The sequence below is a fragment of the Mustela putorius genome, unplaced genomic scaffold (genome assembly GCF_011764305.1).
Source record: "Mustela putorius furo isolate JIRA1106 unplaced genomic scaffold, ASM1176430v1.1 tig00000508_pilon_pilon_pilon, whole genome shotgun sequence".
NCBI lineage: Eukaryota > Metazoa > Chordata > Mammalia > Carnivora > Mustelidae > Mustela > Mustela putorius.
In genome coordinates, this window is record NW_025421402.1 from 18,823,571 (window position 1) to 18,851,465 (window position 27,895).

A 27,895-nucleotide genomic window follows, 5' to 3' on the forward strand; every position below is an offset into this window, starting at 1 on the left:
CAAATAGTTAACTTGCAGGGATCACAATCCTGCAAGACAGGAGTCTCCCTTGGCTTACAAATGTCCTAAATCTCACTAACAAAGACGATTGACAGCAGGATTATGACATCCCACCAAAAAGTCTCCCAACTATCTTAATGTTAATGGCTGGTCTAAAGACAACGTTGATCCAGCCGCAAGGGCAAGGCCTCCGGTAGGCCTCAGACATCCTGGCACCTTGTAGGCCCTCTTTAGCATATGAAAACTCCGTTGAAACCTTCCCCCAACCGCAGGGTACATAACCTGGCATCCCTCACAACCCAGGGCAGCAGCTCTTCCTGCCCAAGGGTCCTGTCCCCGTGCTTTAATAAACCACCATTTTGCACCAAAGATGTCTCAAGAATTCTTTGTCATCGGCTCCGGACCTCAGCCCACCGAACCTCACCTAGGTTCTAGAACTTCATCACATAGAGGTATCTTTACCCTCAGTGAGGACAGCTGCACTGCAGAATCTCGGCATTCTAGTATACCAGCCCGAGAGCTGCTGGTCTGTTGAGAAATTTGGTAGAGTGCAGATTTTCAGTCCTTGCCTTTATCTTACTAAGCAATCTACCTAAAAATGCACTCCCATCTCTATGTAGCAGGGTTTGTTTTTTGTGTTTTTTTTCTGTAAATCTAGTACACAGGCCTTTTTAATGCAGAGCACATGTTTCATTCTCTAAGTAGGTTAGATTAAGTAATACATTAGAGGTTCGATACATCTTGCCAAAAAATTACCTTTTGCTACCTGATTTCGACAAGCACGAAGAGACTGAAAAAGGCTAAATCCATCAATAGTCACAATGGCAACCGGATATAATATACTCAACTCTTCATTCTATTGAAGAAATAAGAAAGAAGAAAATAATACATTTTCATCATTGCTAAGCAGATTTACTTCTGTAAAAAGGCAATTGACTAGGTATTACTTTGCATTACTGATTAACTCACTGAAAGGTATTAATAGGAATTAGTCTAGTCTCTTTTCTGAGATTAAGTTTCTTCTACAGCTCCAGTCCCCATAACTCCAGGCCATCTCTCATACAATTTAAGTCCACAAAGGTACACAATACATACATCTGTTTACTTGAAACCTTTTGGAAGCAGGAGAGTAAAAAGAAGGAAGGCCTATTTACACTGATTTGATGATGTTTACTGTGAGCCAAAGAAGAGCACAGTAGTTTTCGTGGCTCTACAATCTTTTTTTTTTTTTTTACTGTGAGACTATCAAATTCTCACACAGCACGTAAAAGTGAAAACTATACTCAGAGAGCCTTACATATGAAACAGCATTCTTTTCTGTCCACATCTTCAGTTCAGTGTTTCTACTTTCCCCTATAAACAAAAACTTTGCCCCCTTTCTAAGAAATAGGTATAGTAATAGTATTAAAAATAAAGCCAGAACTTTTTTCTTTTACTATAAAAATTTTTACACCTAAATCTAAATCAAAAACATATATACCACATCTGTGCCTTAAGTCCCTCTCAAATTCCAAAAGTAAGGAACTCTTTCGGGCTTCTGACTAAAGTGTTTTATTATTTTGTAGAACAAACGCAGGGTATTTCATTAAATAAGTAAAAGCAAGACTGAGGTTTCTTGACTCAGTTATAGATAGGTTATATTTCTAGAATATGATAGCAGAGCTAACTATGCTGCAAGACAAAGATATCTTAGGTTTCCCCAAAAAGAGAGAAAATATGACTTCAAAGTAAAGGCACGGTTCCTCTGAACACAGTCGTCTACACTACCTGTTCGGTCACGCCAGGGTGTCGTGGGATTTCATAGGTCCTGCACTTCAGCTGTAGGACTGGGTCTTCATTCAAAAGTTGTGCAAGCAAGAGCACACCACTCTAGGAGGAAGCACAGAGAAGAGCCCTGCTTGTTTTTTTACCAATAGACCTGAACCAGTATGGCCAGGCAAAGAGTGTCATCTCCCCAACCATTTTCCATGGAGATCAGATACTCTCTCAGAAGAATACAGCTTCTTTTCTCTATAGCTTCTACCAGAACTTTCTAGCACACCCCCCCCCCGCCCTAAGTCCCTGCTTCTACCCCCATGAAGTAGGTACTCCACATTCCCAGCAGCCGGTAATGAGTCACAAGAAGGATAATGAGGATGCACGACTAGATATTCCTGTCGAGTGGTGTTTTTTAACTGCTCAACACCCCACTCACCTCAGTGTAGAAGCGCACGTAACCTGAAGTAAAGCCCACCACGATGCAGGTCCAGTCAGGACGCCCTGTGGAACTCCTGTTACAGACAAAATTTATGCTCTTAGTAGCTCATAAACCAAAGCAAAGAAATCAAACAACTTATTTATCCTTACCTCTTTTGGCTTGCTAGTGGGATACATAGAGCACTGGTTACATGTTCTCTAAAAACAAAAACAAAATTATAGGCTTATCTAATGAGCTTATCAATGACTTTGATTTCCCTGTAATTTTTACATTAAGGGCAACCCGTGGAAGAATAAGCTCTGTGGATCAGTTTTATTCAAGGCATAAGTAAAAATACAGTAAAACTCCACCATAAGTAGAATTATAAATATCATTCACATAAGAGGTGCCTGGATGGCTCAGCTGGTTAGCCATCTGACTGGATTTTTGGCTCAGGTCATGATCTCAGGATCATGAGATCGAGCCCCACAACAGGCTCCATGTTGAGCATAGCGCCTGCTTAAGATTCTCTCTCTCTCCCCTCTGCCCCTGCCCTCCCTGGCACATGTTCATGCTTGCTCTCTCCCCTAAAACTAAAAATAAAAAAATCATTCACATAAAAGGTAACATCACATTCACTTGAGGTTAAAAAACAGGATTCTTCATTCTGTGTTATAAAAAGCACAAGAGAAAGCAAAAACTTTACCACACACACAACCAATCATACTCAGAACTGAGAACTAGCGAGTCATCACCAGTCATTTCCTGCAGTTCCCTCTCTGCATCAGCAAGCACCGACTGGGCAGAGCGTGGGAGGAATATCAGTCACATTACAGGCAAACCATATTCCTGCAAGCACATTATTCTAGGGACGAACTCCATTTCGACTAGTTGGCTTCTTCCTAGATACTTTGCAGAATTTGCCCCAGATAACCCATTTCCAAGCACATGCTTGGCCGGATGTTCCCTAAAAGATTCTTTTTGTGACATGTGGACTTGAAAAATCTGTCAGGATCTCAGAGACTAACCTTCAAAATTAAAATAACTCCTACTGACTGACTTTAATGTAACCTGTCAACCCGCAGGACCCATCACCAGCTTATTCAAGAAACTATAACCACTCCTGCCCTATACATCTTATTAGGCAACCACTAAACAAATCCATCTTTTTGTTTCTTGTCTTTAAAGTAACTGAGCCATTATGTCTGCTTTGCATTTCTGACAGAAATTAAATGTCTTTAAAATGGTTAGACCAAATGACTTAAGAAGAAATGTTATCATTTATTTTGTTAAGAGTAGAAAACCTTTCAGTGAGAGGCTACAATGTGCCAAGCAAGGACTATTATGGGCTTCCATTTGGTTGTCTTTTATCTGAACCCATAGTCTGAAGTATCTTATTCATTCTCACCATATAGCTTTGAGTCATAAAAATTTAAGTGAAAACAGTTTTGGGTTCCAGGTACCAGGTTAGCAGCAACACCACATAATCACACTGAAGAACACCTTTCTGGGTCATTTAGAAACCTGAATTTACCAACTTGCCTTTCTGAAGTATTTATGAGGTTTAAGAATTAATGTAGCACTGTCCCTTTTAGGTACAAGGCCAGTGCTACCCAAGCAGAGAAGACAATGGCTGCCTTTGACTTTTTGGCTAAATAAAATTAGTGATGGAGAACACAGGAAATGACAAATTACAGAAAGAATGGGATTCTGTCTGAGTTCTTCTTTAAATCTCCTCTGCAAACAGGAGTTTAAAAAAAAAAAAGGAATCACATGAGTAAAATTTAGATTTGCTGGCTTAATCAGGCTCTACAACCTCTAAGTTGGGATGAATAGATACTCACTAAATATCCCAGTGATAAAACTTCTCACTTGTAAGTCAAACAATTTCACATACACATTTAACGCATAGAGAAACAAAAACTGAACTCGTACCCACCCTTCTTCGACATTTAAGGAACCACTCCAGCCAAAAGCAAATTGCATTTCTTCCTTTCCTTTATCGCTGTATTTCCATTTTGCTGAAAAAAGTTATCATATAAAATCACCTTATAGTGTACTAAAACAGTGATTTATGAATTTCATGGTTTCCTTTTAGAGTAAGTACAGAATGTAACTATTCTATATTAATGGGTTTGGGTCTTTTTATAGGTAAACACTGAAAAAAATTCTATAAGATTTTAATTAAACTCGACCCAGGCTCCTTGCCTTTAGTCTCTCCTTCCTCCAATTAAATTCATCAGATGTCCTAGCTCTTGCAGAATAAAGTTGATTCTTATACACCACTCCATCTCCCCATATGTTGTATTTATAAAATGACTTTCATCCTCAGATGACAGAGAACACTTTTCTATTAGATTTATGTTATAGGAGGATAAATCTTTTAGGACCATTCCACAGCATTTAATATATGATCTCATTTTGATCAGTGAGGTTTTTCATATCTTAGGTAAACCTTAATTTTAATCTTCAATGCAAATTATATATTGAAAATGTATGCCCCAAATAAGAAACTAGAGTCCTATGAGTTTTCAAATTATAGTTAAAAATCACCTCATTCACATTATTACTAAAAAGGGGTCAGCAGCCTTTTTAGCTCTGACTGCCCCTTGAAAAAATTGAACAATGTCCAGTTTGGTCTCTGACATGCAACAGAGCCAGTTAAAGTATCTGCAGTCACGAAAGAAAAATAGAAAACAGAACAGAAAGAAGGAAAGAAATAAGAAACACACAGAAATAAAAAGCATTATATAGTACATGAAATATACTATAGAACGCCACCATACAATGCATACAACATAAATAACATTTTTCTTTCTACCTAATCCATTTCTTTCCTACTCTATGCATTAAAATAAGGTACACTGAAAATAGTAAGAGTACTTACGCACTAGAAAAACAGCTTTTTGCCCTCGAGCTATAACCATAAGATCATTGGTTGGAGATAAGGATAAAACACAATCTTGCAGCCAGGATGTTTTTTGGGTTTTGCAAGTATTTCCTTCTTCTTCCTGTGGGTAAAACTTCAATTACAGTGTATGTAAAAGTATCAAAAGTATTGCATCGCAGCCCATCTGCCTTGAGAGACGAGGGGGAGCAAAAAGGAAAAGGAAATATTCCCATTTCTTTTTAAAATCTCAATAATATTCCTTATCACAACACATTAGAGATGACCAGGAAAGAAAACAGCCACCACAAATTAATCTGTTTTGAATATCAGTGCAAAAAGTTTTTAACATAAGCACATATAAACCAGTAAGACATTAAAAGACTGTCACACAGAGATCATTCTAGGAACATTCACCACTATTAGGAAATTAGAAATTAAATTTCTAATTAAAATTAGGAATTAAAATTTTTAAAGAAATTAAAATTAAAAATTTCTAATTAGGAAATTAGAAAATTAGGAAATTCCAGAGACACCGCTAGGGTATCTGTAGCTACACAGAAAGAAAAAATTATCTGATACTTACAACCTTTTTAAAGATTGCACAGTATTCCACTGTACAGACACACAATTTATTTAACTAGTCCCCTGTTGATGGGCAGCTATGATATATACACTCTTCTGCAGCTACAAATGTCTACACTCTTCTGCTGCTACAAATACTATACAGTGAATAACCTTACACTCTTGTCAATTTGTGTGGGAATATATTAGTGGATAAATTTCTAGAAATGAAATTGCCAGGTCAAAGGTAACATGTATCAGTAAATTTGCTAGATATTTCCAAATTGTGCTCCACAGAGGTGGTTTCCATTTATAATCTGATCAGCAAGTTTTGAAAGTGTTTGCTTCCCCACAAACTTTTCAAAAGATGCTTTAACTCTGGACCTTTGTCAATGTAACAGATGAGAAACTGTATCTCAGTATACCACAGCCTTCTTGTTAATGAGAAGAGGATGACTAGCCTGTTCCTTTTCTTTGCAGATTTCCTGTTGAGTTGCTACTCTTTTTCCTATTTATTTGTATGTATTCTTTACATACAAAGAAAATTGGCCTTTTGAACATAAGAGTTATAACAGATTTTCCCATTCCATGTGATAGCTTAATATGCTCCATGTAGAAATTTTTTAATGTTATGCAGGTAAATTATTGATCTATTCTCTTAATGCTCCTAAGTTTTATGTCACGCAGACTCCTACTTGAGCCCTCCCCAGTGGCTCTTAGACTGAATTAAACAGGGGGAGATGAGGAGAGAGGGGAGGAGATGGAGGCTGTCTTCTTTCTATCATTTACACATTTAAGCTTTCTTAAAACTTAGCAAATAGGAATCAGATTGATCTGGAACCTTCTTATGCAAGGTGAGCAAGCTAAGGAGGCTGCACACACCCTCTCCTGAAAGAAGAGGAATACTGGAAAAATTCCTTGTCTTACTAAAACTCTATTTTCCTAAAGAATTAAGTTATCCAGCTTGCTGTTCTTAATATGTACACTTCTATATATAAATAAGGGAGAAAATTTATCCCCTAAACATAAAACTAATAAGGTAAAGGTTAATTATAGTTCATTTCTCCCTGGGCCTATAATTTCTGTAGAATATAGCCTCTGTTCAGCCCGCACACACCCAGCATTCCTCATAGTGGCTCTGCTGTGAGCTGAAGGCAACACCGCCCTGAGTTCCCTCTCCAATAACGGAGACCACAGTCATCCTAACTTTGAGGTTCAGGACTTCCCAAGTGATTAGAGTAGCTCATCTTCTGGTAGGTAGTGAGAAGCACAGCAAGTTACACAGAGATAGTTAAGTACTGTGTGAAGGAATCAGGGATGCCTACAACTCTTTGATTAGTCTCTGACTTTAAAATTTCCATCTCAGTGCAATAAAAAAAAATAAAAACCAACACACTGCCCCAGAAAAAGGGTACAGCTCAAATTTTAGCAAGTTCTATACAATCAGGTTTTTTCCTTTTATCATACTTCCAAAACGATATTCAAACAACAGATCCCCCAAATCATCTAAAAGTTACTTTCCATTAAAGCACGTTATTTGTTTCTGTCCTGTGCTTTCAAAATAATGCCACTAACAAGGACTAGATCTACATGATTATGTTTGCTGAAAAGACAAAGAGTAAAAGAAATACAAAGATGTAAGGCATTTAAAGACGGACTGGTTCAAAACCTCATCTTATAGTAAAGAAAACAGAGTCTTGGGGAGGTTAAAGACGTGCTTCCTGCCACAGAATCAGTGCCAGAATCCAGCCAGCACCCAAGCCTCCTGACATTTAATTCAGGTGGTCTTTCCGCCCTATTACCCTGCTTGTCTTGGCAGGTAGCTGTAACAGCTCCTGGAGAAGCTTGTCTTTGCCTGGGATTTGACTCGTCTCATAGTCAGTGAAAGCCTTTCTCAAAGGATTACCGTTACTTACCACTTTATCCCAGACTAATCTTCCCATAGGACCCTTCTTGAACACGGGAGCCAGTGCATCCTTAAGACATCTGTCCAGGCACTGCTTCAAAATTACTTTCCTTCTCTTTTCTGTCTTTTTGTCCCAAGTTCCAGTTCCTATCCTTCATCCTAGCCTGACTCTTACCTTCTTTTGAACTTACACAATCAAAAGTCTTCACTCTTCTCTGCTACCTCTTTATATTGTGATTGCAATTTCTCCCACACTAGACGCCAAACCTTCTGATTGGCCGAGCCTATGCTTGATATTACTCCTCAACTCCACAAGTCCCATAGCCCACTGATACACAGGTGAGTGGAAACAGCATTCCCACATCTCCCTTCTTGTGTTCACAAAGATACTGGAGTAACCTATAATCACTCTTGCACATGAACCTGTATGCCAATGAGCCACTGATTCAAAGCTAGTATCCTTTAATATTACATCCAGTAATAGTATCCTCTGGAGCGTTTTCCCTTAATACTAAGATTTAGCAGGTCAAGATTCTGGCGGATACACCATGGGAAATACAAGTTACAAGGACAAAATACTACCCTCTTAGTTGGGCTTAGAGCTCAGCTCTGTCTGCCACCATCCCAACAAATGGACTACACATGATCCCAGAAGCAAGCATGAATTTTGCCCTGTAAGAACTAACCAAAACGAAAGCATGGGAAACAGAGCACTTACTTGGACACAAAATCAGAGAAACTACTCCACAATCACTACTTACATGCCTAACCCTGCTTAGCCACCACATAAATGCACCTTTCTAGTAATATGAAGCCAGAAAGAGAAACTTCATGTGAATTAGCAGTCTACTTTCTGGCATTTCAACCATTTTCTGGTTTACTGGAAGAGGGAGAAAACCGAACTGTCACCCCCCACTGCACTTTCTTTTCTATGTCCTCTCTACCTCTCCATCTTTCCTTGGGACAGAGGGACTAAAAACAGATCTGTCCTGTTTGCCACGGTTAAATGGGGCATGGCCAAGCAGGAGGTCTGCATTCTCAAAAGAGGTTAAAAAATACCACCAGATGATTATATTACATGATCATCATTAGGGCTTGATGGGTCATACAATTCTAGATCTAAAGTCTTGCCACTGGGGATGATACCAGCTTACCGTGAAAGGCAATGGTGGTGAACTCTTAACGCAAGCTCCAACACTCCTTGATGCTCACCTGGGGCCAGGAAGAGGGGGCATACCCAGAGGGAGCAGCCAGCAACACACCTACCTAGCCACAAGCTCCTGGTCACGTGCAAATCCGAACACACTATTCTTTGTGCCTAAGACACAGCACTCGATGTATCAGAGTAAAATTAAAACCCTCCAATGATGGTAACTAAAACTAGTATCCTTAAAATCATAAACAGAGGTAAAAATGTGCTATTTCCCCACAGCAAGCTGTTTCCCCATAAGCTTTATTAGCTATTTTGCCAAACAGTGTAAATTGTGCCAGAATATTAGGAAGTAAATCTGAAAACTGAAATCCATTGGGAGGGTGGGAGAAGAAACACATAGATGGAATTTCTGTCAACAAATCCTCAGCCTCAAAAAGAAAAAAGAAAACCCCTGCGTGCATCAGGTTGGTACACCAACAACGAGCGCACTGTCTACGAAGGCGAGTAAAGAACACACGGATGGAAGAGGGCGTGTCCTGCCTTGTTCTACAGAGTCTGCTGCTCTGTGCCCAAGCAGTGTGCTGTGTAGAAATCAGGCCACAGCAGCGTGACATCTCTTCTCAGGGGAAGGGCATCTTGCCACACCCTCTGGAGTAGAGGACCGCGTTAGGCACGGATGTGCCTCTGGGCTTGGTGACCTAACTCAAGGGGAATGAGCAGGCAGGGTACCAGTGATTCGAAAGATGTTCGCTACAACACCTGCCGAACACTTACTACTTGCCAGACTCTGTGCTGAGTGCTTGACGCGTAAATCTTAGTTCTCACGGGAGCGCTAGGAAGGTTACGTTAGTCCCCCAGTGTTGAGATGGAGAAACAGATATTTATCAAGATGACCTCCCCCCGGGGTGACACAGCTGGGGCAGGGCCACAAACTCAAGCTTCGGAGCTCACGGGGACTGCCAGCCCCTGAGCAGCGTCCCACTCCACGGCGCGGGCAGCCGGTCCCTCGGAGCGCACCGGGGGATCGTCCCGGCTCTGCTGCTGTCTTCGCAGCTGTCCCTGGGGGTGAGCGCGTACAACGCCTGCTGCTGTGCGGCCGGAACTACAGGAAGGACCAGAAGCTCCCCTCCCCTCGTAGACTAAAAGGCTAGTGCCCCTCTGTGACTGAAGACGTGAAGAAGACATGCGCCTCAAGGGAGGGCAGACCTAATCAGACGGAGCCACACAGCTGACTGCGGGAACCTATCTCGCGAAGGCTTATCACGACTTGAATATTTTTGTTCGACAAGTCTCTTTTTAAAGACAGCCATGAAATAGCCCTCTCCCTTGCAACATAATGAGACACTGAATAAGTGGACGCACATGGAGTATTTATCACATTTAAAAAAGCATGCATGCTGCAATAAACGCTAACACAGTATCGAGCTCTGGCTGAAAGCACTGAAACTCTGCAGGCGGTTACTAGTTGCTCAGGGTCTCCTAGCCTCAGCACTACTGACATTTGGGGCTGGAGCCTCATTGCTAGCCCCTGCCCCCCAAATACCCATAGCACTTTCCCAGCTGGGACAATCACCAGTGTCTCTAGATGTTGCCAGATGCCCTCTGCAGAGCAAAACGCCCCCAAGTTGAGAACTACTGACTGAGCTGAAGAAGAAACATACTGTACAAATTCATTTTATTTATTTTTTTTTATTTATTTTTAGAGAGGGAGGAGGGGGCAGGGAGAGAAGAAGAGAGAGACTCTTTTTTTTTTAATTTATCAGAGAGAGAGAGGGGGAGAGAACAAGCACAGGAAGACAGAATGGCAGGCAGAGGCAGAGGGAGAAGCAGGCTCCCCGCTGAGCTAGGAGCCCGATGCGGGACTCGATCCCAGGACGCTGGGATCATGACCTGAGCCGAAGGCAGCTGCCCAACCAACTGAGCCACCCAGGCGTCCCGAAGAGAGAGACTCTTAAGCAGGGGCTTGACCTCAGGACCCTGAGATCATGACCTGAGCTGAAATCAAGAGTCAGATGCTTGATCAACTGAGCTGCCCAGGCTCCCCTGTAAAAAATTTTTTAATCACTAAATTAACTAAGAAATTGTAGTAGTAGGTACAAGACAGTTTGATCAAAAACCCCAAAACTGCCTGCCTGTGCGGGGTCAACAATCCCCCTCTCACACATGTGTCATAATCTCTATCAGCCAGCTGACAGGACCACACAAACGTATGAAGAAACAGAAGGAACCACAGAGACAATGTGATTCAAAATCCTCATTGTCCAGAAAAGGAAACCAAGGCTTGGAAAGAGCAAGTGGTTTGTCGCTAACCACACAAATGCCACCGGCAATAAATTTAAACTAATCCACATTCATCCAGGCCTTGCAACTTCCCTAGCAACTCTGGTTCCTTACCTCCAAAATCAGGGGACTGGACAGATCATCGAAGTAAGAGGAAGAATGAGGCCACAGTCTGTGGGTCAAAAATCCCTGAGGATGACCAGACCCTCAATAGTCCCACATCTTTCTCCCTGCTTTGATCTCTCCTACACAACGCTCTCCAGTAGGGCTGCACATCTCTATGTGCCGTCTCTGTGTTAGGACTGGGAGACAAGAAAAGAGAATCCTTGCCTTAAGGACCTCCCCTTCTCTGGGGAAGACAGATGGACAAACACACGGCAGTCAGTCAAGGGAACACAGGAGGGCCAGCAGACCAGAATGGGGTTGGGAGGGTAGAGTGTCAACAACAACAGTAAGTCTTCCTACTGAAAGTAACTCCTAAGCTAAATCCTGCTGGGAGAGTAAAAAGGAGCCAGGCTGGGGCCAGCAGGAGAGAGGGAGAGGAGGTGGACATTCCCAGCCTAGTCCCCTATGTCCTATTTCTCTAGAAAGCCATGAACCCAACAGATCTGAAGGCCTATGGGGCAAACGAGCCAGCAAGGAGGTACTGTCAAAGCAGGTGTGACAGTATAAGCAAAAGGGGACACTGCAGCAAGGGTGGGCGACCAAGAGCTTTCATCTACTGTGTCGAGGTGCTTACACTTGACCTTGAGGACTCCTGCAGTGACTGAAGCATTTTTTGAGCAGTAAAGCTATTTGGTCAGATGTGCTCTCTTTCTTGTACGTACATTTTAAACTTCTTAAAAAAAAAACCCAACAACTAGCAGTAAAAATGATTTTACATCCCATTTCATTTCAGTCACATCTCCCCCCCGCCCCTCCCGGACTCCCCCTCCCTTTCCCTCCTCACTGCCCCATAACAAAACAACAGACAAAAGCTGCCCAAAACAGTATCTATGCTTATAACCTAGGAGGTACTCCAAATTTTTAAAAATCCATTTTATTCATTATTTTAAAAGTACTGGTCAAGACACAGTAAAGTGATTTCATCACAAGCCAAGATAAAGAGTTTGAAATACACTGCTCTAAGCCAAGGTTTCTCAGCACTCTTGACATATTGTGCAGGTTAATTCTTCACGGTACGGTAGCATCCTCAGCGTGACAACCAACACTGTCTCCAGACATTGCCGAATGTCCCTTGGGGGGCAAAACTGCCTCTGGGCTGAGAACCACTGCTCGAGGCAATAGAGGGTAGAAGCATGGCTAGGGGATGGGCCAGGGAGCCCTAAATTAGACGGAGTTGACAAAGGTCGGAAAGCAGACACATATTCACAGCAGAAATACTTATTAAGAATAAGGAGTGTGGGTCTGTCTGAAGTAGTTCCTGGGTCAGATTTTTCAGGGGAAACTCAAGTCCAAGAAAAAGTATCTGGATGAAAGTATTGGGAGAGCAGAGATGAGAAGATCCCCTCTCCAGGCTTGAACCTAAGGAACTGGCACTGGGTTTTACACGAAGCTTAAGCAAAATTTCCAATTCATCAAGGCAGCTCAGGCAGGAAAGAGGGTTTAATAAGAACACTATGAAGTCACACGGAGCATCAGGATACGCTCCGTGGCTAACAAGACACAAGCTCTTCATCTGGCTTTCTACTCTAAGGGTACCTGCTTACCAATTAGGTGTCCTGAGAACCTTTCCACAATAATGGGAACATAGTCACTAATACCACTCTCTTGAAGCTACTGATTCACCCTCATTTGACAAGGTAGTTAATTTCCCAAGCAACACAATGAACTAAACAAACAAACCTCCCAAAATAGCACTATCAAGGACTACCTTGGCTTTCTGCAAAAAACTAGTACCTACCTGGTCACTGATGTTAATATGAAATTTATTCATTACCTATAAAAGAACCCCTGTTGTTTTTCCAGGCCCCTTCCCCCACCACACAGCCGCTGTCCCTCTCTCCCTGGCAGAGGACAAGGGGCGGGTCACTAAGCCAAAACAAACAAGTTACCCAGCAGGAGTGCCTGAGGGGCAGAAATGAACAACTCTAAGCAAGATCAAGGAAAAGTGGTGGCTGGCTATAATGCGAAGACTAAAGATAGGTCTCCCTCAAACATTTAGGCATAAATAATGCCACCAAGACTGAGGCTGGACTAACTGTTCATCTGTGGCCAAAGACTGAGGAGCTACTTACATTCACCTTTGTTGGCAAACAGCCTGTCAATTGCACTTTTCGTACTAGCAAACCAGAATCTACTAAAAACAAATTAATAGCCATATACATCCAAAGTTTTGAAGCATCCCAAAAGAGACCAAGGGATTTTATTTCTTAATTTTTTAAAAAGATTTATGTATTTTGGAGAGTGAGCTCGAGCAGGAGGGGCAGGGGAAGAGGGAGAGAGAATCTCAAGCAGATCCCACACTCAGCTCAGAGCTGGATACCGGGCTCAATCTCGGGACCCTGAGATCAGATCTGAGCCCGAACCAAGAGTCGGATGCTTAACTGACTGCACCCCCCAGGCGCCCCAAAGCCAGGGGTCTTAGAAACAGGAGGAATGGCAGAAAGAAGGATTGAGAGAATTACCCTGAAAGCCATGGGCTAGACCAAGATTTCTGAACTCTGGGACAACGGACGTTTTGGGCTGGACAACTGTTTGTTTGGGAGGCCTGTCCTGTGCGTTGTAAGATGCTTTACAGCATCCCTGGTCTCTATCCACTTAGATGCATCTCCCTTCAAGTTGTGACAACCAAAAATGTCTCCTAAGGGGACAAAATAACCTCCCCCCACCAAACTGAGAATCACTAGGTAGGCGAGACCCAGCTCATATTAATGATATAAATGTTAACGGGAAGGTCACTGGCAAAAGGAGTGTTTCTTTTCTCTTTCTTTTTTCTTTTTTTGAGATTTTATTTGTTTGAGAAAAAGCAAGCAAGGGAAGGAGCAGAGGGAGAAGGACAAGCAGACTCTGGGTTAAGTGTGGAGCCCGACCTGAGGCTTGACCTCAGTACCCTGAGATCATGACCTGAGCTGAAACCAACTCAGACACTTAACTTACTGAGCCACCCAGTCACCCCCCAAAAGTAGAATTTCTAAGTCAAATGCCAAAGTCCCACAGAGAACCCATCTCAGTAGGAAGAAATTCTGTGGCCACTTCCTCCTCCGTATAAACATATCTAAAACAGATAGAAAACATAACTTTAGTATAACTTGAGTGCCCTCCTCTGCCTCTGGCTAATCTGATGCTTATGTCTCTTGTGTTGTAGGTGACACCAGAGTCTAATGACTCTAAAATAAGGCAAAATATTTTCCAACATTATCTCAGATTATTAATGTTCTAAGAATCTCTAACCAGGTCAGGCTATATCCTATTTCTCAGTCTGTAAACAAACATTCCTCTGGGCCCTCTATCTGGCCAGCATGCTTTCCTTGTTAATCTGCTAAATCAAACTGCCTCTATAAACTATATCATATCACTTTCTGCAAACAGATGGATCTAAAGTGTCTTTTGAATGGAAATTTTCCACACCTTCTACCTTAAGGTTAAGGGCCTTAACCCAGAACCTTCTGTGCTTCCTGTTCCAGAAACCACTGCCAAGCAAATCCTTGACTCTACACTTCATACCCTTTGGACTTAATACACCAAGGAAAGCTCACTCATTTGCCTTATAACTAAAATTAAACCTTGTCAAGCTTCTTCCTTAACTGCTTCGATTTCCATTATAGCATGAGGCTAGACAAAATATCCCCCTCTAACCACTTCTTTTCCAAAGCAAACTAATGATAATCCAAACTAAAAGCCCTTTAACACTGTAAAAAACAAACAACAAACAAAAAAACAAAAAACACACAACAACAAAGCTATTTACTATTACAGGACCATTAACTGGTAGATGATCTAGTACAACCATCTCCTTTTTCCAATTTCTCCAAGAAAGACACTGTATCTCATCATGTTCACTTACAATTAAGTTAGTACAGAAATAGATCGTTTGGCTTTTTTCCCTGCATCTTGAAAGTCTGTTTGCCCTTCTATTTCTTTAGTGTATTTACTTATGGGCAAGTAGGAATTCCCTAACCTTATTCTTTGCACTTGCACACATAAGAGTTCTCTGCCTGACATGGGTCCATTATTTGGGCATTTTTACAGAGTCGACTGTATCCTCTCAAAATTCATGTGCTGAAGCCCTTATCCCCAAGGTGACTGTCATCTGGAGGTAAAAGGGTAACTTGGGTTCAAGGAGGTCATAAGGGCGGACACTTGATCTGACAGACCGGCTATTCCTGTAAGGGGACGAAACACCAGGACTCACGGCACTCTCTCTTTGCACACAGAGGACAGGCCATATGGGGACACAGTGAGATGTCTGTCTGCCAGCCAGGAAGAGGGATCTACCAAAAACCAACTCTGACAACACCTTGATCTTGAACCTCTAGCCTTCAGAACGGTGAGAAGTTAAATTTCCATTAAGTCACCCAATCTGTGATATTCTGTTATGGCGGCCAAGTAGACTCACAGGGACATGAAATATCTATAGAAGAAAGACGTCTGTCCTCTTCTCAAATTGAAGCCATCCTTAAAGTTCCTAAGCCTACCGGCGTCACGGATGCATACTGTCTTCGACTTGGCGGGTTCTGCTGATAAAGGATATTAGAACATGCGGTCTTCTCTGAGCACTGACTACAGCAGACATTTCAGAATCACAAAAAGCTAAAGAGGCTTCTTCTTTCTTTAAAAAAAAAAAAAAAGCCTTGTCCGTACTGGTACTAAATCTTTCTGATTATAAAAGCCCTCCACACTCTCTCCTGCCATAAAAATAAGAAACTACTCTCAAAGAGCTAGAGACTTGTGGAGATAAAAAGCACCCTGAAGTTTTTAGAGTTTTCTGCTGCATGCAACAGCAGCCACATGGCCTCCAGGTCAGCGTCCAGGGGCAGGCGCTGCTGCTTTGCTTTACTCTGAACTACCCTGCCTGCGGTTCATCCACACACCACCCCAGCCCCCACCAAAGACCAAGACACAGCACCTCTCTAATGTCAGACTCCTCTCCTCTGTTGGTCACGAGAACCACAGCCCAGCAGAGGCAGAACCCTATCACTCTTTCCATAGTTATAGCACCCTGACACAGCCATAAATTGATTTCAAGACCTTTCTCTTGTTCCAATATTGGCCTTGTCTTTAATGTGGACAAGACCTACCAGTAAGACTCTCAGGGCAGGCAGGTATTGAGTTTGCTGTCTGTCCCTAACAACGGACAGTGGAAAGTTCCCTCTCCATTCTGACGAGGTAGCTCCCTCTCTTACCTTGACTAGAGCATGCACCTTATACATCTCCCAAAATTTACTCTGACTGTTGTTACGTCTCTAGAGCTGGCTATGCCTTTGGAGTTGTTCATAATACTAGACAGCAGTAGCAGTAATGGAAATCTTTTACCACAGTTGTGTTGACATTTCCAATAGCTCTGGGAGAACAAATTTTACTCTGCAAAACATCATACGGATGTTACGTATGGACAAGTCTAGATGACGATGCAGCGTAAGGCAGAAGTCGTATCCTTTTCCTGCCACCACCATTTTATCCTCATTCACCAAACAGTCTCCCTAACAAAGACGCTGTCTTATTTTGACGACAGGATCCAAATTCAAAGAAGCATTGTTAAATACAGCAGGATCATGTTAACACCCAGATAACGTCTCAGTACCACTGTCCTGGCCCACTTTTGTTGTCATTCAAGTTATCCTCTCCTTCACCATGTACATAAGGTCATGACAAAGTACAAGGGTATATAGGAGGGTAATAAGAGTAGTTAGGAATGACTGGTACACCCAGAATTGTTGCTAACTCTTTTACTTGCCACACTTGTCAAATCCGCTGTGTGGGCAAATCAATTAAGACAAAGAGAACCACAAGGTACCCTCGTCCATGAGGGCCATCTGTAAACATTCAAATCTTATCCAAATGAATGAATGTGCTACATGTAAGTTAGCGTGTTTTGGAATGAACAGACGCATATTTCAGCTTTTCACTGAAACAGTTAAAAGATGTCATTCCTGGATTTAGGATATTCTTGCCAATAGAGAAGATGGCACCCTTGCACAGATTTAAAGGAAGTCTGTTAAAACATACACACTCTAAAAAAAAAAGAAAGAAAGAAAGAAAACCAACAACAACAACAAAAAAACCAAAACATACACACTCTAACTAGGAATCATTATCCACAGCACCCAGAATCAGCTGGAACAGTGGCACATCAAAACGAAGTACTAGAAAATAAACTGGCCCATGACCTTAATGAGTATGAGAGGCACAATAAAAAGACCCACTATAACCTATTCCACGGAGCAGCGAAGGTGAGCTTTCCAAAACAGAAATAGTGTGGTTTCTAATCACATTTAGAATAAATTCCGAATTCATAAAGCCTTACCTCAGGCCTACTGCTTCTCTGACCTCAAATTGTAGTTGCAATAATTTCCTACTGTATTAGGTTAAAGCGCCATAACAAAGTGTACGCTTAAGGCAGGCACACTGCTAGGTGAGCCAAAAAGCAGGTCTATGACACCCGATAGTCAACCACTGCCTTAAAGTTAGCAGAGAAAATGCAGACATTCGTGAGGAAAACTCGCCTCACATACAACTCCTCAACTATGTCACTCACTAGTAAAAATCCATTCCAGAAAGAAGCAACCATGCACAGCAACCCTTGCAGATGTGGGCCTGTGGGTGCGTAAGTAAGTACTGCGACTCAGCATCAGTAGCGTCTTACGTATTTAACAACCTCCTCTGAGATCACAAATGCGTGTGTCCACTGTAACATGCGATGTCTAGGAGGTTTACTCCAGAAAACCTTCAACTTGCTCGGGAGCTTGTCGAAATCCTCACGATAGTCACTAGCTACAGGATTCTAGAACAAATACTAAAAGTAAATGCACCCAACACAACAAGCAAAGGAGCTGCTAGCTACACTACCTTTTTCTGAGAAATTCGCAAAGCGCAGCCACATCCCCCGAGAGGTTGCCTCGCATCGAGCCACGCAGAGCCTCCGACCTGCTTTACACACACCTCTCCTCTCCCTTCCTTCCACTCCCCAGTCTCGCCACAGCGAGCTGGGCTGCTGGTGGTGTGCGGCCAGAAGGCAGCACCGACAGGTAGGCTGACATCCCACACAGTGGCCTGGCAGGAACACTCTGCCCTCCAGAAATATCCTACATTGGGTGGCGACGAACGAGCTCCTATGAGCTCCGGGTGTGAAACAAAGAGAAAGAATCCAAGATAAATGAAAGATTCCAATACCAGCCATGAAACAGTCTAAATCGTGAGAAAGCAGAAGCCGTGAGTCGTAGTCCATACAGAGTACCGCTGCGTCTCCACGTCGACAAAGCACTAGAGGGGCAAGGAACAAGGTGTTTGTTTGCTAAAGGGATGCCATAACCATGTTCCTTGAGCTACATTACATCCTATTCAACACATCCCAATTCTCTGCCTTCTGAAATGGTTTCCTGTTCTTCATCTCTCCTTGGAGCTTTTCTGTAAATCTGCATTCACACCACATGCTCTGCTTCCTACAACACGATACTCCTTCAAATCCCCCCCAGACCTATTCTGTCTTCCCCAACTCAATAAACCACACACCATCCATCCAGCTGCTCAAGCCAAACACCTGGGCGGGTTAAAAAAAAGAAAAAACTGGGGGTGCCTGGGTGACTCAGTCGTTAAGCGTCTGCCTTCGGCCTGGGTCATGATCCCAGCGTCCTGGGATAGAGCCCCACATCAGGGTCCCTGCTCCGCGGGAAGCCTGCTTCTCTCTCTCCCCCTTCCCCTGCTTGTGTTCCCTCTCTCACTGTCTCTCTCTCTCTCTCTCTCTGTCAAATAAATAAATAAAATCTTAAAAAAAAAACACTTATTATGGATATTTTCAAACATTGACAAAATGAAGAGAACGGTACCTATGACCCAGCCCTGGGGAGTGTCAACAACTTATCAAGTATGCTTTACCTACTCCCCACCATATCCCAGATCAAAGAAGTTAATCCCTGATTTTTTTCTTTTTCCCTTCAGCCCTCACAACCAACTTACAGGAAAGCCTTACTGTTATTTCTAAAACTTATCCCGAACCCATCACTTTCTCATTTTCATTGATATCGCCTTAATGTAAGTCACCATCATTTCTCAACTACACTATCAAAACAGCATCTTTACTGGTCTCCCTGCTTCCGCTTTTGCCCCCGAGTTCAATTCCAAAAAGCAGCCAAGATGAACTTTAAAAATGAGAAATCAGCTATGTGTGGTTTCCTATTACATTCAGAATAAACTCCAAATTCACAAAGCCTTCCATCAGGCCTGCCTCCTTCTCTGACCCCATCACGTAACCTCTCAGTCCTGCCAAGCCACACGGGCCTTCTTTATGTCCTATGAACTCCAAGCTCGGTCCTGCCCTAGGGCCTCTGCATGAGCTGTTGCCCTGGCCTGCAACGCCCTTTGCCAGACTGCCACCTCGCTGGCTCCCTGCTGTCTTTTGGACCTCAGCTCCAATGTCGCATCCTCTGAAAGGCCTTCCGCCCAAGCTACGGTGGTCACTTGATCACTTGCTACCACATCACCATTTGAATTCTCCATGTAACTTTGATTACCACCATTTGCTACTTTTATCTCTCTTTTTGAAAAAACTTCTCTCTCCTAAGTATAAGCTGCAGGGAACAGGGATGATAAGACCTTTCCAATACATACATCCATTCTTCTTTTTTTGTAAGAAATCCTAATTTCATTCAGTTACCAACTCCTCTCCTGTGCAGTCATGGGCCCCAGGAGAAACGGACCCTTTAATGCTCCAGGCCCAGGGAATGGCAAGAGAGACAGATGAAAAGTCAGATATCCCTTGCCAGTGACTACTTCAGAAATGAGTGTCTGGCCATATTCTGGCCAAGAGTTATAGGTAAGGTTCATGAGAGGCTTCTGAAAAAGTTGTCCCTGCTCCTGTAAGAATCACGGAAGTCGGGGGCACCTGGGTGGCTCAGTGGATTAAGCCACTGCCTTCGGCTCAGGTCATGATCTCAGGGTCCTGGGATCGAGCCCCGCATCGGGCTCTCTGCTCAGCGGGGAGCCTGCTTCCCCCTCTCTCTCTCTGCCTGACTCTCTGCCTACTTGTGATCTCTCTCTCTGTCAAATAAATAAATAAAATCTTAAAAAAAAAAAAAAAGGAATCACGGAAATCCTAGTCTTTTCCTCCCTCTGGTCATGAATGAAGAAACATGGTGGCATACCCTATCTACTGAAGAACAGTCTTTGGGATGAAGTCCACACTGCTGTTTATACAGAGGAGACAGAAGGAAAGAACTTATGTCCTTGATGACACAGTTGAATCTTCTAATCAACCAACCTGTGAGTCCATACTACCTGCCTTCCTTCTATATAAGCTAATGAATGTCCCTGTGATTTAAGTCAGTTTAGGCTAGATTTTCTATTACCCGGAGGTGAAAATACATATAGGGGATTCATGCACCTTCTCATGGCTATACGTGCAGCACCTAGAAGAATGCCTAGAACAGGGTGGACACTGACCAAAGACATGTTGAATGAGTAAATGGAGAAGTCTAAAATAATAACTACTAAAGGAGAAAGAATCCTAAAGCAGTTATTCCCCATTTAGCCTCCTTAGCTATAAAGACAATCAATCTTTAAGAAAGGGATCTATGTCAGTACTAGTAAGTAAACACAAAGATGTTCTTGATGAAGGTTTTAAAGTGTCAACACTGGAATAGGTCACCATCATTACAAACGGAAAATGCCACTTTCAACAAGCACGCATACATTTATGAAGACTTACAGGTTCTTGGGGTTCCGTCTCTTCCCATGCTCCCCAACCATCATCTTCCCAGTCTGATTTACCTATTATTAAAAAAGATGAAAAGTGCTTACATGAAGTACAGAGCTTGAAATACTTTACTAAACATTTCCTCTAAACATAATAGAACCAACACCTGATAAATAAATACTATGTAAATATGTATGTCCTTAAGGATTTTGTGATCTAATGTAGGGAAGAGTGAGAGACATGACAAAATACAGGGAGGAGTCACCTTAAACTAAGTCTTTAAAAAGTACCAAGGCACTTTTCAAATATACTTGAAAAAAAGGTCAACATGAACAAAGGCAGAAAGCGGTAACTCACATAGAGGAGTAATCAAGCAACAACTAACACGTACTCGGCATTTCTATGTGTCTAACTGCTTTATAGACATTAATTCACTTAAGCATGACAAGGATCCTCTATCATCCCCTTACTACAGTGAGAAAACCAGATTATTTAATTTATAAAGCCTGACCAAGATCACAGAGGATTAAGTGGCAGAGTGGGGTTGAAATCAGCGCTTCCAGAGTTCCAAAGCCCACACTCACAAGTATTCTGCTATACTTTCTCCTGGTTTATGAAGAGGCATAGAAATTTGGAAACATGGAGCTTACAGTTAAGGCCAAAACAAGTTTATTATATATTATTTTAAAATAGAAGCATTCCCTTGATATCAAAATTTAGAAGTTTTTTTCATAACTTGGAAAATTACAGCTTGTTCTTTGGCAATCTTATTCACTTAGGCAATTTCTTTATTCTGCTAATTTCTCCAATATACCAAAAACAACTGCCTTATTGTGGGCTGATGGCAACTAAGCCATCCCATCTAGAGAGTTTTAAAAAATGCTGTTTTTCTTTTTTTGTTGTTGTTTTTTATTGTATTATGTTAATCATCATATAATACATTTTTGGTTTTTGATGTAGTGTTCCAAGATTCATTGTTTATGGACCACACCCAGTGCTCCATGCAATGCGTGCCCTCCTTAATACCTACCACCAACCAGGCTGACCCAACCCTCCCATCCCCAGCCCCTCCAAAACCCCCAGTTTGTTTCTCAGAGTCCACAGTCTCTCATGGTTTGTCTCCCCCATCATTCCTGTTCGAGAAAGCAAAGTACCTCAAAAAGCTTATCACTCTAAAATCCGTGATTCAATTTTAATATTGCTATCAAAAGAATATATCGAAATACCACCACCTCGACCTCGGAAAGACCACACAGAATTGCAAACCCTTCATGGGGCCAGCGAATGATTCACTCATTCATTCATTCACTCAACAAACACAGTATCTTTAGTGCGTTGGCCACTGTGCTAAGTGCTGGAGAGACAAAAGAAAATAAGCCTTCAAAAAGCTTAGTTGGCACACATAACCTTCACTGAATGCTGTACAATACTATAAAAATGTATTATTTCTCTTCTATATTGGAATAAAAAGTATCTGACTCAATTCACAAATGACTCATACAATCAAACACAAGACAGTAGCAATTTGGATTTCCTGCCCCTGCAGAGACCCAGGATCTCTAAATGCCGTAATTCAAAACATCCAGGAAGAGAAGTCCTTGAAAAATACTTTCTTTATATAAGAAATTTGTGTTCGTGAAGGTTTTTTTCCACTTCTCAAGGCCCCTGACTGAGAAATTTCTATTAACAAGAGAGAAAAGGGGACTCAATCACACACCTCCTATCACGGGAATACATTTTCTAAAGAACGTTCATGGTACAAACAGAGTTGAAAGGAAGGTGAAACAGAACTATTACTCAGGAATGTTCAAGATGTGTTTGAAGGTTGGCCTGGAATCCTAAATCTATTTATAATACTATAGGAAAATGCATTCTAGATTCTATTCAACTTAAAAATAGAAAACATTAATTCTATTTCATGGATTTTATTTGAGAGAGAAAGCAAGAGAGCACAGGAGGAGAGGGAAAGGGAGAAGCAGACTTGCCGTTGAGCAGAGAGCCCAATGCAGGACTTGATCCCAGGATCCTGGGACCATGATCTGAACCACAGGCAGATACTTAACCAAGTGAGCCACCCAGGCATCCCAACATTTTTTTTTAAAGGAAACATTTGCAAACTGGGCACTACCCTTATATCTATTTCTACTCTGTGCTGGTAATAGAAATTTTGCAGCCTCCCAAGTTCTGTTGAAAATCTTCTGATACTATTTTGCAGATTGCTATTTGACAGTTACTGTCAGCAGTTAAAAAAGGTTGGAATCTTAGCACTAGACCAAGGTTATTTCTTATGCTTTCAAACTATGCAGCAGGCCAAGCACATTATTGGAAAAAAAAAAAAAGGATGGTGTATATAAAAAAAAAAGTTGATGAATGTCTAATCAAGCTGCCATTCAAGTAAACGATTTTATTCAGGCAGATGTTCCCTCTGGTAACTTTTCTATAAAGGGTGGTTTCTTCAGTTGATTCCATTATCAGTGTTTTTAAATTGATCCTTAATCAGGGTTGTGGATAACAAAAGCAATGTATTTAATATATATTAAAAAACTGTCCCTATTTAACACCAATATGAACTGTTACTTTAAGACCTTAAGATTTATAAATTCTACATACTCATGACAAAATAACACTTTTTATTATCACTCACTATAAAGCTGAAAATAGTTCACCATGATTGTCTTAGAATAAATAGATTAAAATTACCCTGGCCCATTAGAATTTTCTTTTTTAACTCTTTTTGTAATTTATAACAAAATCACCCATAGGAGATTTTGAATTTTAATACCAAGCTGTGGTATAAGTCAGTTTAACAAAGTTTAGTATAGAATAAGTGCACCAGAATATACAAATACACTGTTTGGGTTGGCTAGGGTCCAGTGTGAAAATTCCAAGCACTCCACAAAGCACTAAATCATAAAGCCAATGGCACTTACCCAGTTTGCTTACTGAGCTAAGCAGCACTCATCTCAAAGGCCAGACAAAATGATAAGGTAATTTTAAGTATTTTCCCCCACTTATTAAATAAGTAAGTCCCAAGCACCTAAACTGAAAAGCAAATCTTTTAACTGTCATCAGCTTCCTATGTCTTTCATTTTGCTTAAGTCCAATTCAACAAAGTTGATCAGAAAATTAAAAGAATGGGATTCACACTCACTGCTTTAATAAAACCAGTTATGGTCTCTTCTGCAGCTTCCTCTCTCTAGGTAGCCTTAAAAACTCTGCAAGAAGTGCAAATAATGAATTAGGGCTGACTGACGTTTCAGGGTGGGCTTCGATCTGCACATTGGAAGCAGACTGTCCACGGATCGCTCTAAACACACTAACTTCAAAGATAAACTTTAATGCCAATCTAATCTGATCCTAAATATCCTTTTTTTCCCTTTGCCTGCCACCCCCTTCTATTCTTTCTCTCCAGTCAGACTGTTCACTCACTGTAGGCACTTAGCAGCACTGTCCAATAAAAATATAATGCAAGCCACATATTCAATTTTATTTTTTTAAAAGATTTTTTTATTTGACAGAGAAAGACACAGGGGGAGAGGGAACACAAGCAGGGGGAGTGGAAGAGGCAGAAACAAGCCTCCCCGCAAGCAGGGAGCCCAACATAGGGCTCGATCCCAGGACCCTGGGACCATGACCTGGGCCAAAGACAGATGCTTAATGACTGAGTCACCCAGGCGCCCTCACACATTCAATTTTAAATGTATCTGTAGCCACATTTTTTGTTTGTTTGTTTGTTTGTTTGGTGGGCAGCAAAGCAAAATTTATTGAGCAATGGCACAAAGCTCCCCAGAGGGGGAAGGGACCCAAGAGGGTTTCCCCAGTAGCCACATTTTTTTCAAGATTTTACTTATTTATTTGACAAAGAGAGGGATCACAAGTAGGCAGAGAGGCAGGCAGAGAGAGAGGGAGAAACAGGGTCCCCGCTGAGCAGAGAACCCAGTGTGGGGCCTCCATCCCAGGACCCCGAGCTCATGACCTAAGCCAAAGACAGAGGCATAACCCATTGAGTCACCTAGGTGCCCCCTCGTAGCCACATTTTTTTTTTTTATTTTTTTTTTTTTTAAAGACTTTATTTATTTATTTGACAGAGAGAAATCACAAGTAGGTAGAGAGGCAGGCAGAGAGAGGAGGAAGCAGGCTCCCTGCTGAGCAGAGAGCCCGATGCGGGACTCGATCCCAGGACCCTGAGATCATGACCTGAGCCGAAGGCAGCGGCTTAACCACTGAGCCACCCAGGCGCCCCAACCACATTTTAAAAAGAAGGGAAAAAAAGGCAAAACTTTAATAATAGATGTTACTTAATATAATACAGCCAAGATATCATCTCAATATGCAGTCAATGTTAAATTATTCATGAATATTTTACTTTTTACCGCATATTAAAGTCTTCAAAATCTGATGTATATTTTACACTTAAAGCACATCTGTTTGGTCCAGCCATATTTCAAGTGCTCAAAAGTCTATGTGGCTAGTGGCTACAGTATGAGACAACACAGGTCTAAAATAACTCTTAGGTCTCTGGTGTCAAGTTGTTGGGGTTGGATACCCAGTTTTACCCCTAAAAAGGTAATATGACCTCAGGCAATTTATTTAATCTCTTATTGTCTCAGTTTCCTCTTTAGCAAAATGGAATTAATAATTGTACTTCATACCATTGTTACTATATCCGAAGCACTAGGAACAGTGCTTAGCATATAGACACTCTTAACACTGTTAAAATTACCATTCTCCATCCAGTGGGATTTTTTTCCTGGGATGCAGGGGTGGCTCAATGTTCACAAATCAATTAACGTGATTCACATCAATAAGAGAAAGGGTAAAAATCATAGGATAATTTCAATAGATGTAGAAAAAGCATTTAGCAAAGTACAACATCCATTCATGATAAAAACCCTTCACAAAGTAAGTTTAGAGGGAACATACCTCAACAAAATAAAGGCCATATATGGAAAACCCACAGTGAATAATGGGGGAAAACTGAGAGCTTTTCCCCTAAGAGGAGGAACATGAAAAGGATGTCCATTCTCACTACCTCTATTCACTACAGTACCAGAAGTCCTAGCTACAGCAATTAGACAGAATAAATAAATAAAAGGCATCTGAATTGGTCAGGAAGAAGTAAAACTCTATTTGCAATTGACATGGTATCAGTTATAGAAAACCTAAAGATTCCACTAAAAAACTACAACTGATAAATTAATTCAATAAAGTCACAGGACACAAAAACAACATACAGAAACCTATGGCATCTCTATACACTAATAATGAAGCAGCCAAAACAGCAATTAAGAAGACAATCCTATCCATAATTGCAACAAAATTAAGATACCCAGGGATAAACTTAACCAAGGAGGTAAAAGACATGTACTCTAAAAACTATAAAACACTGATGAAAGAAATTAAAGACAACACAAATGGAAAGAGATACTACGTTCTTGAATTAGAACAAATATTGTTAAAATGTCCATACTAGACACTGCGATGAACACACTCAATCCCTATCAAGATAGCAAGAGCACTTTTCACAGAACCAGAACAATCCTAAAGTTTGTATGGAACCACAAAAGACCCAGAATAGCTCCCCTCCTCTTGAGGGGAGGAAAAAAAACAAAAACAAAAAACAAAAAACCCCCAATAACATGAGGCACCTCAATTCCAGATTTCAAGATATATCACAAAGCTGCAGTAATCAAAAAAGTATGATACTGGCACAAAAATACGCGCATAGATCAAGGGAACAGAATGGAGAACCCAGAAATAAATCCATGATTATATGGTCAATTAATCTTCAGTAAAGGAGGAAGAATATGCAATGGGAGACCATGTCTTCAACAAATGGTGCTGGGAAAAGGGGACACCTACATGAAAAGGATGAAACTGGTCCACTTTCTCCCACCACACACAAAAATAAACTCAAAATGAGATAAAAGAGCTAAATGTAAGACCTGAAACCATAAAAATCCTACAAGAGAACACAGGCAGTAATTTCTCTGACATCGGCCGAAGCAATATTTTTCTAGGTTGTATCTCCTCAGGCAAGGAAAACAAAAGCAAAAATAAACTGTTGGGACTATATCAGAGTAAAAAACTTCTGCACAGCAAAAGAAACAGTCAACAAAACTAAAAGACAACCTATTGAAAAGGAGAGGATGTTTGCAAATAACATATCTAATAAAGGGTTAGTATCCAAAATATATAAAGAATTTATACAACTCAACACAAAACAAAGAATCCAATTAAAAATGGACAGAAGACATGAACACACATTTCTCCAAAGAAGATATACAGATGGCCAACAGACACATAAAAAGATGCTCAACATCACTCATGAGGGAAATGCAAATCAAAACGCAATGAGATATCACCTCATACCTGTCCAAATAGCTAAAATCAAAACACAACAACAAGGATTGGTGAGAATGTGGAGAAAAGGAACTCTTGTGCACAACTGGTGGAAATACAGAAGGGTGCAGCCACTGTTTAATTGTTCCTCAAACAATTAAAAACAGAATTACCATATGAATGGACATTCATGGATCCATGGATTACCAAGGATGAATGGATAAAGAACAGGTGGTAGGGACCCCTGGGTGGCTCAGTTGGTTAAGCAGCTGCCTTCGGCTCAGGTCATGATCCCAGCGTCCTGGGATCAAGTCCCACATCGGGCTCCTTGCTCTGCAGGGAGCCTGCTTCTCCCTCTGACTCTGCCTTCCACTCTGTCTGCCTGTGCTCGCTCTCGCTCTCTCTCTCTGATAAATAAATAAATAAATTAATAAATTAAAAAAAAAAAAAAAAGAACAGGTGGTACACACACAGAGTGGAAGATCAGCCATAAAAAAAGAATGAAATCTTACCATTTACGACAACAGGGATGAATCCAAAGGGTATATAAGGTTAAAGGAAGTTAAGTCAGGGAAAGACAAACACCAGGATTTCAACTGTATGTGGAATTTAAGATACAAAATAAGCAAAGGGGGGGAAAAAAAAGAGACAAACTAAGAAACAGACTGTTAAGTATAGAGAACAAACTCATGATTACCAGCAGGGAGGGGGGTAAGGGAGGGGTAAAACAGGAGATG

At 41.4% G+C, this 27,895-nt stretch overlaps 1 protein-coding gene across 4 annotated transcripts in view; it reads right to left on the minus strand.

Moving 5' to 3' along the window:
* RAB3GAP2 (RAB3 GTPase activating non-catalytic protein subunit 2) overlaps positions 1–27,895 on the minus strand; it is a 95,964-nt gene that overhangs the window by 54,663 nt on the left and 13,406 nt on the right. For 2 of the 4 annotated variants that reach the window (XM_045081164.1, XM_004751455.3), the window contains exons 2-8: positions 20,829–20,890; positions 5,064–5,199; positions 4,116–4,197; positions 2,347–2,394; positions 2,195–2,270; positions 1,768–1,869; positions 757–856 (exon numbers count right to left, since the gene is read on the minus strand). In XM_045081164.1, coding sequence (XP_044937099.1) covers positions 757–856; positions 1,768–1,869; positions 2,195–2,270; positions 2,347–2,394; positions 4,116–4,197; positions 5,064–5,199; positions 20,829–20,890 — 606 coding nt within the window. The remainder of the gene's footprint in view (positions 1–756; positions 857–1,767; positions 1,870–2,194; positions 2,271–2,346; positions 2,395–4,115; positions 4,198–5,063; positions 5,200–20,828; positions 20,891–27,895) is intronic. The other 2 variants (XM_004751456.3, XM_045081165.1) reach the window with 1 other exon arrangement.